The sequence below is a fragment of the Spermophilus citellus genome, assembly GCF_964194105.1.
Source record: "Spermophilus citellus genome assembly, chromosome: 4".
Lineage (NCBI taxonomy): Eukaryota > Metazoa > Chordata > Mammalia > Rodentia > Sciuridae > Spermophilus > Spermophilus citellus.
Genome location: NC_138185.1, coordinates 179,919,559 through 179,939,641, shown reverse-complemented (window position 1 = coordinate 179,939,641; position 20,083 = coordinate 179,919,559). Strand labels below are relative to the sequence as shown.

Genomic DNA, 20,083 nt, shown 5'->3' with positions numbered 1-20,083 from the left:
TTCTCAAACATCCCTTCAATCTTGTGGAGCGTGATCTGACCGACGCCTGTAGGTGGCGCTGTAACTAATTGCCTCCGCCAGAAAAGAGCAGGCTGGGGGCTGAAAGCTTGCAGGAAAGTTTCCTTGACTCCTATTCTGACCTTCTGCTCCCAGACCATGTTTCCTTTTTTCGGGGAATAGCAGGAACCGAGCAGCATTAGTCTCCACTGTTGTGGTCAGAGCAGAGCTCGTGGCTGTTAGGGTGATCTAGAAGAAGGAATAAGCTGGATATATTGCTCTCCACCTTGCCGCGTTTGGTGGCTGTGCAACAGCAGAGTCCACTCTCTGGAGGGGAGGGCTGATGGGCAGCACAGGACCCGGGGTGACTTGGGAGAGGGTATCATGTCACCTGCACTAGAGGGAGGGGACGCGCAGTGAGAAAGTTCCAGGTGGCTGCGTTACTGAAAACGGGAAGAACTTTAGCACCTATTATGATGACTTGGGCCCGTGTGTTGATTCAGGCCTTTTGGATGTCACAAATCAGGTCTAGTACGGGTTGTCCCTCCTATCAGCAGTTCAGGCCCAGAGCTTCATCCTAGAAGGCAACGACCAGGTCCTGACCAGAGGACAGCTGGCCTGCAGGGAGCCTAGACTTCGCAATAAATCTGCATTCAACACAACCTGGACCACAGTGTCCTCCCACAACCCGCCCAAGGCTTCACACGTACTTGAGTCCCGAGACCAGGGCTTAGAGGCGCGGCCTGGTTCGCGTTTATCTTTTTTCCAGACAGCCTTTAGGCCAATCGGGTCTTTGCAAGGAGGCAGCCCCAATGCCCTTACACAAACGCTTGAGGGCAGGGTCTCAAACTGCTGTGATTTAAGAATAGGCAATCCTGCTTTTCCCACTCGCAGCTGCAACTGTCCGGAGCGCAGCAGCTCTAGGCTGTGGAGTGACCGAGCCTGCAACCTTTACTGAAACTGCAAGGCGAAGTCTTCGTTCACTAGCTAAAGGCTCAGCCAGGCTTCCCCTCAGAACCCCTTACTGTCTCTTTTCCCCAGTCGGGATGTGATCCTTGCTCTCACATGCCATCTTGCATGCACGAGTTTTGCCCCTTGCACAAAAATATGTTCTCTTTCATTTGCGGGTTTAATTAAAAAAAAAAGTAACAATATCGCACGGGTTTCTGAGTCGTCCTGAAATCCATCCCGCTGTTGGAAACTGAAAAATGGGTGTAATTTGCGCTCGGAAAGTGATGTTAGGGTCACGGCAATTTCCCGGGCCGTTATTTATTTTTACTTTAAAGTCTTTAGGGAAGATTTGCTTATGTACTCGGAAACCTTCCAATGCGAAAATACCAGCAATCCCGCTCGCCTTCAACGCGGGAGGGGGGAAGGAGGTGGAGAACAATTACTGAGTGACGCTAATATGGGGAAACTGAAAAGAAATGTCGATTGTTTTTATTGTAATAGAAGGAGTGAGCAAACAGAAAAACCAACCCTGGGTGATCGGAAACAGGCAGACCGAGAATTAAAAGCGGGTTTCAGGCCGCAACAGGCCCCTCCCCTGCCCTCGGAAGAAGAAAGCGGACGGTGAGCGCTAGCAGTCCGCGGCGCAGATCCCGCAGCCTTTAGCCGGCGGAGCTGGCCGCTGTCGAACCCGCAGCACTATGAAGAATTTCAGAGCTCGGGTCCACCCTCGGGCTGCAGCTTGAGCTGCCTCGAGGAGCCAGGCAAAGGGTTCTGAACAGGGAGGCTTATCCGTGAAAAAGGCTGAGCAGTCGCCGGGCGACTCTCCAGCGTTTTCGCGCGGCGATCGGCATCTCTGCGGGGTTCCTGAAACTTCTCCTTGGGATGGTGCAGAACCGCAGGTCAGTGTGTGGGCGCCTCCAGCATCCCTCCCCTTAACTCGGGCATGGTTAATACCCTGCGGGCTGACTCCCTTCTTAGCACCTAATGTTTGTTCCTTTTAGTGGTCCCGGCTTTGGACCCGAAGCTCCAAGCACGGATCTGCCTGGACTAGGGAGGACCCCTTCTAGGCCTTGGGCACGGGGCGCGCTTCTGGCTGCCCTGTTGCAGCAGTTGCTACGAGGTGCAGTGGGCAGAGGAACCGATGCTGACCGTGTGAAGCTGGGCCTTCGCTGTGGGCCCAGGTCTAGAAAAACCGGATCCCCCCCCCACCCCCCACCCCACCCCCCCGCGCCTCACCGCAATCCCGGGTTCACCCTAGCAATGGCTTTCCTCTGAGGGAACCAGAGTCCCTCAGAATGGTTGGAAGAAATCACTGTACTCTGAAAACCACTCACTGCCTCGGCCTCCAGCTGTCTCTGGTGCCTGGAAACTCCCACAATGTGCGAGAGGCGGCGCCGTCCTCTGGCTTTGCTGGGGATCCAGTCTCTTCCCAGCAGGAGGGCAATCTTCTATACCAGCTCTGCTCATCCTAACTGCCACTGAGAACAGGAGGACTCTTCTCCCGCCACATGCATACACTTTACTCTTCCACTCTCAGTAATCACTGACCTGCGTCCTCAAGCTGACATCCGGGCAGGTTGGGGATCCGGACAGGTCTCCCCGAGTCCCGCACAATCTACAGCACCCCTTCATGATCTCAGTAGCTCTTGGGTGCTGTCTGCCAGTCTCTTGAGGGCGACCTTGGAAGGAGCTAGATTCCCCGTCTCGGTATCTCTCCTCAGATCCCGCTAGAGCCAGGAGGGGCGCGCCACAGGTGATGGCCCGTGACACTGGGACCGCTGACTGATTTATGGAGACTTTACAACATCTGGCCTGGGTCCGCGAGGGCAGGGCTGAGTCCAGCCGAGAAAAAGCACTGAGGGCTAAAGCTTCCCCACCTGTAAGCCCAGGCCCAGCCGTCCTGGGCCCGGCTTTCCGCCAGCGGGTGTACCCCAGGGTAAGATCAGTGCCAAGTGTGTGGATTCCCCCCACCCAGTTAGCCTCCTCCTTCACACTTTCTGGCCCGGCCAGCTTCCATCTCCCATTGAATAAATATTTACCCAGAGAAGGGGTTACTCCTCGGAGAAGGCCTAGACAGCGCCTAGGGAAAAGCTTTTGGCTTCTCCCTGGCTAGAACCAGCTGCAGGCCTTACTGGTTGTGTTTTGGTTTTGGTCTTAAATTTCCTTTTAATCGAAATTCTTCCGATCCCTGTGTGATCTCCTGCGTCCAGAACGGGCAGTAACCAGGGGGCGCTGACACCAGGTGACCCTTGCTATTTCTCCAAGTCCCGTATCCCTATTCTCTCTCTTCTCTCTCCCTTCTTCCTAATTCCTCTCCTCCAGGTCAGTTGCTCTGGCTCAGCTATTTCGCCCCTACACTCAGTGTGCGACCCCTGACCCCCGTTCGGAGGATTCAGCACCAGCCCTTCCAGCTAAGATCCAGCTGCCAGTGTTTGCTTCTGTGTTTCTGCTCCTCAGTATGTAGGCTTCCGCTTCCCTGGGATGCTTAGTGGCCCACAGCGTCAAAGAATGACTCTTTGCGCGATTTGAGCTGATAGAGCTTAGCACCCTGCACCGCCCGCAAGAGGTAGGCCTGCTGAGCTCCGCACTGCGGGAACCTATGTGCTCCGTGAGAAGCAGTCTAAGCGTGCCTAAGGGTGTTCGCGGTAACTGAGGCTACATGTGCTCAGCTACAGCCAACTCCAGCAGGTGGATGGCAGCGGACCTGCACGTGAGCCAGTGAGATGCGTGGGTGCTGAAGGAGATGACCCAGAGAAAGAGGATGTTGTATGTTAAGTCCACCTAGCCCAAGCGCTGAACCATATGGATCTCTGGATCACTCCCGGCTGGTGGTGTTAGACCCTCAGCGGGGCATCGGGTCTTGCCAACCGGTAGGCTGAAGAACCCTGTAACCGTATAGCGGCCCCAAAGAGTGAGAAAACGCTCACTGGGTGCGCTGAAGTGGGGCAATGAATCAGTTTAGAGGTCGCCACTCACTGCCAGTGTCTGGGGGGGGGGGCGTTCCTGATCAAGTTGTAGAGCCCTTCATTCCTTAGCGCAAGCCTAAGGCAAAATCATAAACTCAGCTCTGAAATCGAAAAGTCTCAATTAATTTACACGTTATCCCTAAGAAGGAGCTACTTTTAAAATCTTGGATTCCCGAGAGCTCTCCTTGTTGTAAAGCGCCAGGAGGTGCCACATAACAGGTATTGGGTATCAGACCAGGGTAAAATCTCTCAAGTCAAACTTGGAGAAGACTTTAAACATTTGAAACCAACAAACAAAAAGGGAATAAATTCAAGTATTTCTAGATTTAAGACGTTTCACAAGATCCCGATTGTGAAAAATCAAACGTGTTTAAATTCGTCTTTATCTTTCAAATCCTTCAGACACTAAGTAAATTCGGATTTAGAATGTGTCCCCATCCTAGAAGTTCGAGGAACTGGAGATCAATGTTCATTCTGAGAAGCACAGCTGATCATTACTTTTTTCCTGGGTTCTTGTCATTTGTTGGCTAGCCATCTGGGCCCAGTCAGCTTCCCTCTGTGTAGCCACACACATACCTCGGGACTGTGGGAGGATCAGCTTAAATACTGTGTACACAAGCAGGAGCGTCGTGACCATCAAGTAGCACTATCATTGTTCTCTATCCGAAGTAGTGGGAACTCACAGATTCATTTAAAATGTTCACCTTGTTTATTATTTTGTTCACATTCTTCACAGACTTTACTTCAAATGTTAATAAGCTTGGCCTCCAAAAAGCATAGTGTACACTTTAGACAGAGTGAAGGAAAGTGAAAATTCAAATATAGGCAGAATCCCAGGGCCCCTGATAGCTAAATAGAAGTCACCAGAATTACATACATATGTAGTCTCCGTTGTCTACCTTCTTGGGACTAAGACTGACACATTTAAGTAAGTAAGACCCTTTTGCTATGGCTCACTGGTTTGGAGGGCCCTGGCAAATTCTTACACCAGGAACTCACTGCCCTGCACCACAGCTGAATACCGCGGAGGGGTGGCCTCTACCCCGACCGCTGGCCTTTATCGGGAGCTCCTTATGCACTGGCGGTCGGTCGACGTGGGAGTGTGAGCCAGCTTTAGCTACGTGTAGTTAAGTTCTCCGCACACAGCAAGGTTGTGTGCGTGTGATTGTTTTACGCACAGGCAAGACCTCTGCTTGGAGCCCAAGTTGACACTGCGTTCCTGGATGAGTTCAGTGTGCTAGGTCAGCCGGCAAGAGGGGCCTCCTTGGCCTTAACACCTCTAGCTCGGCCTCACAGCTACCCACTGGTCTCTCTGACCCACCTACCTTCTCACACCTTCGTTCTTGCCACCTGGAGTAGTCTGGAATGAGGTGGAATCGGTGGGTAACAGAACTTCCCTCCTGACAGCCCCCAAAGTCCTGCATGGTCGGTTATTCTAAGACTCCCCCATCCTTGTAAACAGTGCCGCGCGCTTCCCACCTAGAGTCTTAACTTCCATTCTGAGGTGTTCAACGTTCCCACCTAGGGGTCTCTATCCCCTCCTAGTCATTCATATTCAGACCAAACGCTTTCATTTGCTTATTCAGCATTTTTAGCAGCCTGATTTGCTGTCTGCTTGTGCCGCCCCCCGGAAGATGTCAAATACCCATTTTCATTCTATTTAGTCACCCAGGTGCTGAGCCAGCCTGAAAAAGACAGCGGAAGGAGTTTCCCGGACCGCGCTGTCACTCACCGAACGACACCAATCATCACGCAGCTTGCCCTCGGACCCTCCTCTTTGGGGGTGTACCCTTAGTGAGTGATAGACGGAGCCGCCCGGCCCTACTCAGCCCAGCCCACGTTACTGCTTAGATTGAAATGCAGAACTCAAGCCTCTTTCATCAGGGCACAGACTTCCTTTTACTCCTTCCTTTTGCACTCTTGCCTCCTCCTCCCGGGGAGAAGCTGAGGTACCAGCAACCCGGAGCAGCGACAGGCCAGGCCACTGAGGCCGTGAGAAAAGTTTTTTTCTGGGAGTGTGGAACTGGGGCCCGGTTGGTGTACTGTTCGGAGCAATGGGTGAGTGGCGGCGGGGGACGCTGTCAGAACCGAGAAGGGAGGGAGGGAGGGAGCGAGCGGGCGAGGGAGGGAGGGAGGGAGGGAGTGCGAGGGCGCGCGCCACTGAGCGCTCACACTCTCCTTATTGACTTTGCTCGTGTTCCTACAAGTTGTAGGAACACGCTAAGGGTCAGCGACGCACAGCAGTTCAATCCGAACGCTGGCTACTGGGTTTCTGTTGGTGCCATTTTCTGATTTTAAGAGAAAGGAGCTGTGGCATTGGCGAGCTCTACAGCTCCAGTGGACACCCAAGTTTTGTTTTACACACGCACACACACGCAAACAAAAACTTTCCAGCTTCCCCTAGACTTTGCGCGGGTCTCCGGGAGCGGCGCTGGTGACGAGTTGGTGGTGGGGAGGAGCGGCCCATGGACTTTTGGCTAGGAGGGGCGCGTTCGGGCGTCAAGACGGATTTCCCCGCCTGCTTCGGAGACTTCAGCACTCCAGCGGCCCTGAGTCTCGCCACATTACTTGCCTGTAGCAGCCGCCCTCACGCAGGGATGAGAAAGGGATTCCAACCGACCCGAGATTGTTTTGGGCCTTTCGGCAGTGTTCGGGGACCTATGGTTTGGGGACAGTACAAGTGGTTAGTCAGGGGTGGGTGCGTTAGTTCTGTTCCCGGACACTCACAGTCCAAGTGGCAGGCGGCTGTCCCAAGCGGCGGGTGCGCGTCCCCGCGCGCTGTGTGTTCCTTTTGCAGAGCCAGCTTTCGGGGAGGTGAACCAGCTGGGAGGAGTGTTCGTGAACGGAAGGCCGCTGCCCAACGCCATCAGGCTTCGTATTGTGGAACTGGCCCAACTGGGCATCCGACCGTGTGACATCAGCCGCCAGCTACGGGTCTCTCACGGCTGCGTCAGCAAGATCCTGGCGCGCTACAACGAAACAGGCTCGATCTTGCCAGGAGCCATCGGGGGCAGCAAGCCCCGAGTCACCACTCCCACCGTAGTGAAACACATCCGGACCTACAAGCAGAGGGACCCCGGCATCTTCGCCTGGGAGATCCGGGACCGCCTGCTGGCGGACGGCGTGTGCGACAAGTACAACGTGCCCTCGGTGAGTTCCATCAGTCGCATTCTGCGCAACAAGATCGGCAACTTGGCCCAACAGGGTCATTACGACTCATACAAGCAGCACCAGCCCGCGCCGCAGCCTGCGCTTCCCTACAACCACATCTACTCATACCCCAGTCCCATCACAGCGGCTGCCGCCAAGGTGCCCACGCCACCCGGGGTGCCCGCCATCCCCGGCTCGGTGGCCATGCCGCGCACCTGGCCCTCTTCGCACTCTGTCACCGACATCCTGGGCATCCGCTCCATCACCGACCAAGGTAAGGGCTCAGAGACCTAGCGTGAGGACGTGCAGAGCCTGTCTTCGCACCCCCGCGGGGATCCCAGTGTCTGCGTCCTCGGGCTTGGTGTCCATCCCACCACCTGAGGCTTTTTTTTCTTTGGAAACGTAAGGAGACTTCCCAGGGGTGTCCTGATCTCATTAACTTGAAACTCACGCCCCTTGTTTCCTTGCCACACACAGTCTCCAGCCTCATCTCAAACTACCAGACCCATAACATCCCCCCGTCCCCAACACATGGTTCGCATTTTCCACCCTCCCCCGCCCCTCGCGCTGCAGCAGCCTCAGCGGGCTGCCTGGCTTGGTGAGCGCTGCCCGGGCCCACTTGGGGCGCAGCCCTGGAGGCCCGAGCCGACTTAAGGTTGCCGGCGGCAGATGCCGCTACAGGCAACTTGTTTGGGGGATTAGATGTGACTGCTAGCAGTCTCATACGTTGTGGAAATTGTAATATTCTTCTCGGATTCAGGCAATCAGGCCAAATTCGCTCAGGCAGGAAGTTCAAATGTCACCTAATTGGTTTCATTCTTATGCTTCACTTCATTTTCCTCGGAAACGGAGGTCCCGGTTACTACTAGTGACTTTGTAAGTTGCATTTAGCTGATTCCGGGTTCCCCTTTCTCCTCCCCCCACCTCACTTTTACCTTAACAGAGACATCAATACCACTGCATATGACACAGACAAAATTATATGAGGTCCTTTCTACTGTTGTCCCCGGAGCCTGTCCCTTTCTTTTAGGGTCCCCTAGTCCCCGGAAACAAGTGGACGTGTATCTAGTTCTTGCACGGGTTCAGCGATGCCACCCCACTGTTCCTTTCCTTTCTCACCCCTGACCTTGCCGAGTCCTGAGGTCTTTCTGCGTGGTCAGAACGATTCCGGAGCCCTCCTGCTCAGTCTGGCTTCCGCAGGAGACCTGTGTTTGTTTTCTTTTACTGCGCTGTTAAAAAATAAATAAAAAGGCGTTAACTTCTTTCTTGGTAGGGAGAAAAGAAAGTAAAAATGCGGTAGACATAGAATTTAAATAATGCAGAGATAGCCTACCTTCTTAATTTCTCAGCATAAAGTTTAAAAAGTGCAGAGGGGGAAAAAAACTAAATAGGAAAGGGGGAAATAGTTCCTTTAATTATTTCCTGCCTTTTGCTGTTGCCACCACATTGGCACAATTACCTTTTTAAGCAATTAAAGCAGGGCCCTGATTTCTTATCTTCTTGTTTTTTGACCATGAATTTACAGAAATCCAGTTTTGTCTTATTTGGAGCTAGTTGGGGCTTTAGTTGGAGAGACTTTGCCCTTGATTTATAGGATAAACTGACCTCACTGACATTTAAAGGAAGCCCCTGTTCATGGGAAAGTGTGAGATCAGCAGAAATGGAAGCTCACAGGGGGATCTCAATTTCTTAAGATAACTTCAGGCTTGTGCCCACCGAGTGCCTTTTGTCTGGAAAGGCAAAGAACTCAGGCAGTTCTGGACCCAAACAGTCTCTTGGTGCAAAAAATAGGAGCACAATCTATTTCTTTGGAAGGGGGAGACATAGTGAAAAAAGGCTGATAGAGTTGAAAAGAAAACTTTTCTTCTCTAGGGATCCTACAATCAGACCAAATGTCAATTAGGAAAGTATAGGATCATGGAGAGGCACAACTTTTCATTGTTGTTGATTGTGGATGTCAGCTTTGAACAACATGGTTTCAGACAAATCTGTAAACACAGAATGATAATTTCTTTAAAATGATCACCCCTTTAAAACACTGTTTTGGATGGAAGTGTTTAAAATTAAGCTATGGTGGCTTTGTCAAACCTCACTCTTTAATCCCTAGCTCCAAAATAGGAAACAAAAAGACATCACTTGTGGTCTAAGTATCTCCTTTAAAATTTTATTTGGTCACTTAAAGATGCCACTAATTCAATATGCACAACAATCGATATTGTGGTAATCACCTTACACTATATAATTTTCTTTGCATCTCCGTCAAGAAATAAAAGGGTAACTGGGCTTCCCCCCTTTTCTTAATACTTGATTCTACTTTCATTTTTATTTCATTTTCTCTTATACTTAAAAAAAAAACTCTCTGTCTATATTTCTGCCACTGGCACTAATGCTATTTACAGTGTCAGCGACAGAATTTATTTTTGAGTCATACACATATAACCTCATATATTTAATGTGTACAGAGAGCACAGAATAGTCCCTTGCTCAAACAAGTTGGAAATCTTGCATTTTGCATGTGTATTGTGTGCATCATTTATGTATTTGTTTGCAAAGGACTTTGCAGGTCTTTCGCCCTATTTGTTGACATAAGTACCAGATCCCCACAATGCAGTGAGCACTTTTCTAGATGTCTCTGAACACCAAGCCAGGTACCTCAGGTCAGGGCACTCCTCTCTCCATTTTCAAACTGCCACAATCTCAGATCTTTGCCACCTCCCTCCAGTTCGCCCCAGGTTAAAGAAAAAGGTATTCAACCTCACAGGTTCTTTCTATGAGGTTCATTCGGGAAAATTCTCAATTTCTTCCATGGAAAGGAGGAGGGAAATCCAGGGCTGCTTGAAAACAAAAGGCAAAACCAACCAAAATCCCAAACTATCTTCTTGCAGGCAGGGGTGGAACGACTCAGAGAGGCCTACTCTTAGGCGAGTACAACTTTACTAGGTCTTGGGCTGTGAGTGGTGGAGGCCGCAGATGACCACAGGGACCCTCTGGGCCACCCTCTTCCCGCCCCCGCCCCGAGACTGTAGTCCGGGAGCACTCTGGTTGCTCGGCTAGGTTCCGGCCGCGTCTCCGGAGGGGGGCAAGCGGGCAAGCCATCAGCTTGACATCTTCTCCTCCTTCCCAGGAGTGAGCGACAGCTCCCCCTACCACAGCCCCAAGGTGGAGGAGTGGAGCAGCCTGGGCCGCAACAACTTCCCTGCTGCCGCTCCGCACGCGGTGAACGGGCTGGAGAAGGGAGCCTTGGAGCAGGAAGTCAAGTATGGTCAGGTGAGGAGGCGAGGGCCTGGCCAGGTGGGCCGCGCGCCGGAGGGGTTTGGGAGGTGGAGGACTCAGGTCCCTTTCTGAGCCCTAACCGAGAGAAACCCAGGCTGAGGACCTGCTGCTGCCACGAGCCGGAATCCCAGTTGATGGAGGCAGGACAGAGGCTCGAGCCTCCGAGGGCAGAGTTGAGGCCACGACCCCCTCACCCCCGCCGCCAGAGGCCAGGAGCGCTCGCCAGGGCGTGTGCCTCCCTCAGGCGCGGCCCTGGGAAGCGCTTTCAGGCCTGTTTGGACCGGGGAGCGCCGGCAGGCCGCGCCTGAAGCCCTTCCGTTATTCGCAAAGGGGCTAGAATTAACCAAAAAAGGAATTTCCTAAAGGCCGGGGCCTCGCAGCCTGGGGTTCTCAGAACAGCGCCCGAGATGGATCGCGGCCTCCGAGCCAGGGACGCAGGAGGATGGTCGCTCGGCCCTGCGGGACCCCGCCTGTGGCGGGACCTCGAGCTCCGACCGCTCCCCTAAGGTGGTTCCGAGAGAGACCGAGGGGCGACCAGAGAAACCTAACAAAGTTACCATTTCCCGATTAAAGGTCGCATCGTCCTCTCCCAAGGGAGGTTAGTGAGAAAACCTCAAATTATACGGACTGGCTTTGGACCATTTAATTTTTCTTTCCCTCCGTCCCACCCCCAACTCTCCAAAATAAAATTTAAAACACTTGTGTCCCCCTCCCCCTGGGGGAGGCTAAGGAATCACCACAACGAAAACCCAAGAGACTGAGTCTAAATTCATCACTAAGATAGTCAAGAGTTGGAAACTCTCAAAAACCGGACTTGAAGGCAGACAGATTTCCTTGAGCAGACCTCTGTAGGTTTGCAAATTTCTTAATCCCCAACTCCAATTTCAAAGCCTCAAAATACTTAGTTTTTGTTTGATTATTTTGAAGGCTTACAAAGTTTAATGCTTTCTTACAGGTTAAAATCAGCTTTTAAACTTAAGTGGAGTTTATTAATAATAATTTACTATTCTTATTCATGGGGGACAGCCCGGTGTGTGTGTGATCCTAGTCACTATTTTCTCTAACAACGCCCATTTCCACTTCCTCTTCCCTCCCTGATTTCGTTCAATCAGAGTCAGAATGCATATCAGCTATCCCATGATAAACACCACACAGAAAATAGCAAGAGGAGAATCCTCTTCCTTAGTCTCTTTCTGTTGCAAAGAATGCCAATGGGATATTATAAGGAAGTTTATCGTTTTCTTTTACAAAAGGGCCCCATTTATTTCACCATTCATCAAATATGTGCAATGGGTAGAAGCTCTGATCTAGCACCACCACTTCTTAAGCAAGTTATTTAATTTTTTTAGAGCCCTCATTTCTTTATCTTTAAAAGGAAGAAATAATAGTCCCAACCTCAAAAGATATTATGAGACTTCAATGAGATGATGCAACCATATGGCACATAGTAAGCACTCAGTAAATATTACCTATGTTCTAAATGGTACAGATTGACTTTTAAAAATCAGCCATATTTAAAATGATACACGTTGTTTAGAGAGCCCATAGCCCCAAAAAAAAAAAAAAAAGTCAAAGCATTTTGTTACAAACACTAAAAAGAGTGTATACAAAACACTGAACATAGTAGCAAGCATTTAAATAGGTATTTAGTGCTTTTTATTAGCTTACCATTTCTTGGAATAACATTGTGAAGTATAGTTTTAAAAGTTTCTAATTCTTCTGTGTAGTTGATGAACCCAGCTTATGTATAAACCAGCCTTATAATCCAAAACATTTATAGTTATTTTCATTTTTACTCTTTTGACTTACATATGTTGTAAATCATTTTATTCTTTTGACTTACATTGAAGAAATGGTTAATTTATGATACATTTCAAAACCAAACTGTCAATTAATTTAAAATGAGAAAATTAAATATGATTTCAAATAATCCACTCTTATGTATTCTGAACACTAAAATAGATTACCTTTTATACACTGAATTTGAAATCATATTTATTATTGATTAGTTAGTTTTACAAAAGCAAGTGATTTAAATCAGTGGCCACATATTGCTCTAAATATTTAAGAGAACACATTTTATTTTTTTTACAGAATAAAAATGATTTTAATCAAACTAATATTTGAAAAGTTATGAATTGTAACATGCTTGTCTTCTGCTTTGTCATGTAGGTAGGTAATTAAAATGATGCAGAATTTCAGAATATAAAAAGTAAATCAGTTGCTAGTCTATTATGATTATTAAAATAGTGCTTAATACTGACAATAGGCTACATAGGCATATAAGCTTAGGTTGTATCAGTTTTTGATCCGTTTTGGACTTTACCTTCATTGAGGGTAAAGTGATATATTAACATTCACTTATAAAAATGCAAAGGTGAAGTGTATAGCGTATGTGTGTGTGTGCATTTCTCTTACTTGTTATCTTTCAAAATGTTATTATATTCCAACCAAAATGTGAACTCAGGTAACATTTCCCCCTCTGTATGAATAACTATCAAAACTTGAAAGTTTTTGACAAAAGCTGGAAATTTTTGCCCAAAATAATTTAGGGCATTTATGGTTGTTATTAAATAATGCAAAATGATATTATACCAGTTTCATTTTAGTGTATAAAGGAGGAAATTGAGAATTCAGAATCAGGACTTAGAGCACATTTTCTCAGAAGTCCCCTATAAAATTACCAAATGGCTGAACTGGCAACTAATTATGGATCCTATTGATTACTGTAATCTACAGTTTTTAAGTTACATGGAAAGATAGAAAGAGGACTGTGCAACTATATACATATCTTTTGTTTTAAAAAATTAGTTTAGAATATTAAAATTTTCTCTTACACATTAACACTACACCCTAATTGACATATTACTATTCAGAAGACTTTATTGGGTATCTCTGAAGATAGAATATTTACTTCTTTTAGCTTTTCCACCTACATTTAATATTGAGCTGGACATTTTAATCTCAGCTAATTCTGAATGGCAACAATGTTCCCTGGTCCTAATGACTGATTCTGTTCTGTTAAAAGCATAAAACTGCTATTGAATATAATCAAATGGCAAAAGAACATTAAAGAGACAAACAAGAGGTTGGACTATATCTGCCCTTTTACATGGAACTTGGCGAATTAATGCCTTGTTTTATTCAAACAGTTTATATGTAACTATATTGTTCTTTTCTACAAATGAATATACTTTCTCAGAAAAAATTATTGCTTATCTGGTCCTTTAAAGTAATCTGAATGGTAGATTTACAAGTTTTCAGTTTCTTCATTTTGGGGTTGCATATGTTAACTCAGTAGCTTTAATATAATACCAATTACAAATTGAGATATCAGAAATAGAGAATAGTCTATAAATGCTTGAATTTCTAAAAGTTCAGAATTAAATATGTTGTGAAGACAGTTAAATTTAAAGACGTGATCTGAAATTTTCGAAAAGCATTCACTTTGCGAAAATTGTCTTTGAATTGTTTTTGAATTGAAGATAGTACTCAGAATCCTGAATGTAATTTTCTAGTGCATTATTTTAAAAACTAGCTGTCCTTGGGAACATATAGTTCTCATGAAGGTAGAAGTGAAGTTATACTGAATTTTCTTCATTTCAAATAAAGTTAACTTTTGTTAAATAATTTATAATTTTATACAGAATGAAATCTTAGACAAATACCAATAAAGAGTGTTTGAAATTGATAATATTATCTATTATGAAAAATATTATTTGACCTGGCTAACTTTTAACTAGTATTAGTTTTAATCAAGGTTAATTTTATACTAGTAAAATGTGTCATATAAAATATCAGGAAAGGATAATTAAGAAATTTTAAGCTTATTCAAAATAACTCAAAGAAAAGGTTCTTAATGTTTTTACCCAGGAAATGATAATAAATGCTTGAGGCAGTGGATGTTCTAAAAACCATGATTTGATTATTACACGATGTATGCATGTATCCAAATACCACACTGCACCCCATCAATTGTACAATTATTATGTGTCAACAAAACACAAAATGAAACTTTTTAAAAAAGCTGTTGAAGGCTATATCAATTTTAATAACATTTTAGAAAAATTAGAATTAAAATTTGGAAACTTTTTGAGTACTGTGAAGCAGCTTCCCACTACCTGGAGACATTTAGCTCTGCAGTGTGCTAACTAAACATAATTAAGATCCTTGTGGGTGAATGTTAAAACCATATTTGTAACCATCATTTCATTTTATCAGGTTTGTTTTAGTAGGTCATTACATAATGAATTAACAAGGGAAGAACAATAGTCAGGAAAATGATTTCACCAAAGAAGCATCTTGCTTATTTGCAGATATGAAACTTTTTCTTGATTATTATATCAATATTGAAATTCTAGGTGAAGTACAACTTCATTGTGGCTAAATATACTTTAACATAAAGCCAAGGTAAATATATTTTATGAGAAGGAGACGACCAGTGCTGATAAGTGGATGATAGATTGGGGTAGAGATTCTGGCACTGTAATTTGTGTTTTCTTCAAGAGAGAATATGTTGAGCGGACAATTCCCCAAATTTGAAAAATAAACTATAAGCTCTAATTGCCAGTTATCATAACAGTCCCCTCTCCCTATGGTCACAAGTATTTGGATACTACTGCAATTCCATTTTCTTGGAAGGAAAAGAGGAAAAAATGGAATAATCATAAATCCAATAATGAAATGTGTAGTTTAGAAATTTTGTTTACTTTTTTAAACAACTGTATTCATTTTGTTTAAAGTGTAATGTTAGCTCTGTGATAAAGGGTACCTAGCTTTTTGTTTTGTCCTTAAACTACCACATCTTTTGCTTTCACAAACCTATAGTAACTTGAGTTTAGAAAATGTCTAAGATGTGTTCTATTTTATGGGGATACAAGGTAATTAAGGCAAGTCCCCGTCTTTGAACAGGTTCTAATCTATCCCTCTGCTGACATAGCTTTTCAACATGTTCATTAAAACTACTTTTTAAAAACTGAAAAATCTACTTCTCTCATATTTTAGAACAGTGAAATGAAAGTTCATGCTTTCATTCTTCTCTGATAACCATAACCAGAACTACATTTCATTTTAAATATTGTTTTAGTCTGTTTCCCGTAATGTCCGTGTGATGAAAGTTGTCTTTTCCTAAAAATACTCCACAAAGAAAATAACTTATTTTTTCCAGGGTATGCATTTTGGTCTGTTTTTCTTTGTATTAGTAAATCTTATTTTCAAAATTAGGCAGAAGATAATATGCTATAGGGAAGGCCCTTGCATAGTCCTTCAGAGTAAGGAATTCTCAAGGTTCCCATAGAAGATCTACACAAAAAATAAATTGATGGATTGAAGTCTTATTTATTAAATATTTAGGCAAAGTCATTTTAAAAAATGAGATTTCCATTACATGCCCATTGCTGAAGTTTCATTTGGAAAATTTGTTTACTCTTCCCTGGGGATTCCATATGTTGGTTGATTTATAAATCATATTTACAATCCAATTAAATAGAGTAATTTAGCATGTTTGCTCCCACTATATTTATGGTGTACATTTGGTAGTGTACTCAGCTAGCTAGCTTTTCAGATTAATTACATGCCCTTCAATGAAAACATTAAACAGATTTGGGGAGTTTAAGTCGTGTACTCTTTTACTCAAAAGAATAAACAAACATCAATGCTACCTGTAGTTGTTTCCTTTGCAGTGGAAAATTTTACTCTTTCAGTGATTGCTTCATAAATAACAATTACTTTACCCAGTAGAGATTTATATCTTTTACTAATGTCATGTTTCAAAATTAATAGTGAGAAAATTGATGTGTTTATTGAGTCATTAGAATGAATGAATAGTGTAGGTGGCAGGAGGCAGGTACATTTTGAAGCCAGTTGTTCTCTCTTGCTTACTTATTTTTTTCTAAATTTCTAAATCTGAACTTCAAAAGTAAAATGAAAAGTTAAGACCTCCCCTAATCTAGGTCATTATTTAACCCAAGGAAAAGCTATGGTTATTATTTTTATACTGCTGCTTTTATACTAAGGTTGATTTTTTTAAAGCAAACACTAAGCAAGAAGAAATCACCCCTTTTTGAGCTTTTCTTTCTACCCTTTCTGTAATACAGAGGGGATTCTATCAATAAAGTGACACTAAATAAAGATTGAAGATTTTAGAGAACTTTGAAGTGTTTAATACTAGTAGAATAATAACATAAAGGAAGTTTGGTATGCTAAGAATGAGAAATTGGACATAAAGGTATAAAATGGTAGTATTTTTTTATGCTTGATAAATGAATATAGTCATGGAATAAGTAAGGTACCTGAAGGTAAGGCCTAAGTCTGATATTTTGCTTTCCCTAAGTTCCAGGAGCATTATCTAAGATGAAAGTCATATTCAGCATGGTTTATATTCCAGGGTCAGTGTCTTGGGATGGAATGCAGGGTCTTTACAAGCCAAGCATGCTTTCTACCACTGAGCTGTATTCCCAGGCCTTAATATTCTTATTTTACTTTTCTAGGTGCACACTGATCAATAGTATTAAATACTAATTATCCCTAGGAGAAGGCCAAGTACTGATGTGAACATCTTTCCGTAATTCTATTGGAATGATCCCATTCTAAACGTAAATTTCTTTCAGATTATTGGGGAAACTCTGAAGAAAAGTGATTAAAACTATAATCTCTATGAAATGCTGAATTGATAACTATCTTGATGTTCATTTTCTGAGAACCTTAATGTGAGATAAAATTAGCCATTTGAGATATAATTAGTCATTCTCAAAATGGAGAAAAAAGGATTTTTTTTAAAAAAGCAAAAAAAAAAAAAAGAATCTAACAATGAGAATTGAGTTCTAGAAGAGGAAAGAATCTTTTACTAAATGTTATCTCAAAAGACAGTCTAGTTTGATATTAATTGGATCTGTCTTCTAATTTTCCAGAAAAAAACCAGCATGATGCACTACAGAAGACCCTGCATCAGACAGGGGTGATAAATTCTTTTAATTCATGGCCATGGACTGGCCACTTGGCTTGGCGTAAATGGATAAATCCTTCCATCTACATCCGTTTTTTTTTTTTTTTCCCAATGGTGATACGCAATGGTTTCTTTGTTAATGATGCTGTGTTTTGTTTAAAAAAATGCAGCATCTTTCTTGGGATCCCTTGAAATATATTTTAATTTCAATTGAACATTATATCATATTCATAATATATTATCTTGTAATTATGATAAACCCAACAGTTTACAATTCATTAATCCTCATAATTCTGTAATATATGTTGAATATTTCTTGGTGCCTAAGACACAGTAGACACTCAAGAAACTTTAATTTCCTTTCTTTTCCCCCATTTTTCAAAGAGTAAACATTGACAAGTAGAAGAACACCAAGGTGTATGTTCTTCCAAACCCAAGATACAAAGTTAATATATATTTTTTTCTTATTTTGTCAGAAATTCATGAGAAATGCTCAACTACACCCACGTATATATTCTTCTTCTACTACTACTACTACTACTACTACTACTACACACACGCACATACACACACACACACTTTCATTGCAAACATACTTTTTGAGACCCTACCATTGCATTCTCACAGGTGTAAAAATGAAAATAAGAGCCAAGTAAATTAAATATAAAACAATTTCCAGGGCGAGTGATGAAGCTGAATGGTAGAGCTCATGCTTAGCAGTGCAAGGCCCTAGGTTCAATCCCAGTGCTGAAAAAAAGGAAAATATAAAAAAACAACAATTTCTGTTTTATAATTGAATTGGATAAAATAACTAAGACATGTCTGATTTATTTAAGAATTAAATTGAGTTTTCTAATTGAATTCTCATATTTACTTATATTTTCACTAGGAAATATGTTAATGTGTTAGCCCATTCATGTCATGACCAGGAAATAGGCTTCATTATTTATCTCTAAATAGTGTAGAAATAGAGGAGAAAAAAAAATAAGCTACTTGAAGAAGAGTGCCGAGTGTTCATGCCAGAAGCAGGATTAGAAATCAGGGTGTTTTTGGTGTTGTTAATAGTAACGATACCAACAATAATTTATTGGGTGCCAGAAGAGCACTGGTTTCTAGGCAGGCTTGCCTGCCAGGGTTGTTGCGTTTTGTTTGCAAACAAAGATTTTTTTTTTCAAACAAAGATCTAAGTTAATGTTAAGAGATTTGTTCATATGGGTTTTAAAAACTCATACTATTGAGCACAAAACATTTTCAAGCAAAATTTCCAATTTTAAAGCCATGCATATGCAATTAATTTGCATTTGGCTAGACAATTTCCTTTCTGATAAAATTTTGGAAAAAAAATCCCAGTGTTCATTAAACAAACAAACAAACAAAACACTTGCAAGACAAAACATGTGATTTTACGTGTCTTTTGTCCAACCAGCATTTTCAACTTGATGTCTTAAAATATGGCCCATGATTTTATTTATTTTCTTCCAAAATTTTATCAGAAAGGAAATAAAGTCTTGCTAATTTTGTATTTCTAATGTGACAGCCCATACTCTGTGCCCCCCCCCCCTTTTTTTTTTACTGGAAATGAAAGCTATACCAACCAGGCCAGTCACAAATGCCTCAACAAAAGAGCCAAACAAAACGAAGGCATTGGGATAGTTGACAAAGGCAGTGTGGACAGCTGAACAGATTTCTGAGAGTATTTAATCAACATTAATTCTTTCTTTGCCCTGCTTCTCCTTCCTACATTTCCAAGTTGCAAAAGCAAATAGTGTGAACTTTCTGATTGTAGCTTCCTTAACACTTTTGTGGAAAGAATAATATCTTGCTTTTCAGCCTCATTTGTTTAAGTAGCATTTGTTTGAGTGCCTTTAGAATGTAATTCAGATCAGATCTAAAAAAAAAAAATGCTTCAAAAAGTATAGTAATAATATTGTTAGCTTGCTCAGAATTTATATTTTGCTTCTTTCTAAGAACCTGTGGATTACAAAAAATGTGACTATGTTTCATCTCTTTTTCTCTTAGGCACCAAACGGTCTCCCAGCTGTGAGCAGTTTTGTGTCAGCATCCAGCATGGCTCCTTACCCCACCCCAGCCCAAGTGTCACCTTACATGACCTACAGCGCTGCTCCTTCTGGTTACGTTGCTGGACATGGGTGGCAACATGCGGGTGGCACCCCACTGTCCCCCCACAACTGTGACATTCCGGCATCGCTGGCCTTCAAGGGAATGCAGGCAGCCAGAGAAGGTAGTCATTCTGTCACCGCTTCTGCACTCTGATGAGAAATTCCGTCTCCAGCAGCTGCTCTCGGGTCTCCCCTTCTCAGCACATCCTCCCCACTTTCCCAGGTTTCACATCCCACCCCTCCTGCCTTTCACCCTTCTTGCCTGGAGAGCTGGCTTTACAGACTCAAATCCTTTGTGCTGATGACACTTAAATATTTCTTGCCATAACCTCTTTCTTGCAGAAAACCTGACACGACTTAGGATTTAAAAACAAAAGCAACGTTAAGGATTGAATGAGACTTTTGTGTTGCCCACACACTGTTTTAACGTAGTGAAGAAATCTACACCCCTCAAAGGGCTTAAGGAACTTTTAAACTAGTCTTTGGTAAAACCACACATGTATATTTATTCTAAATCAACCTGAACTTTTGAAATGTGCAATTGTTGAGATTTTGCAAAATCAATAAAGAAAAACACATGTAGAAAAAAAAGTTATGCTATCACCCTCTAATCAAATAAGGTGACCAAGTAAGCCTTAATTTACCATTAGGAAACCAATCAATAATTGACTTGTTTGAGTGAT

At 43.6% G+C, this 20,083-nt stretch overlaps 1 protein-coding gene across 1 annotated transcript; it reads left to right on the top strand.

Annotated features, from left to right (window-relative positions):
• The first annotated feature begins 5,812 nt into the window (after nucleotides 1–5,812).
• PAX9 (paired box 9) lies at nucleotides 5,813–19,822 on the top strand. The gene is made up of 4 exons (XM_081290710.1): nucleotides 5,813–5,972; nucleotides 6,712–7,338; nucleotides 10,189–10,331; nucleotides 19,300–19,822. Exons 1-4 carry the CDS (start codon nucleotides 5,969–5,971, stop codon nucleotides 19,552–19,554), a joined length of 1,029 nt encoding a protein of 342 aa, XP_081146836.1. The 5' UTR covers nucleotides 5,813–5,968; the 3' UTR covers nucleotides 19,555–19,822.
• The last annotated feature ends 261 nt before the right edge of the window (nucleotides 19,823–20,083 follow it).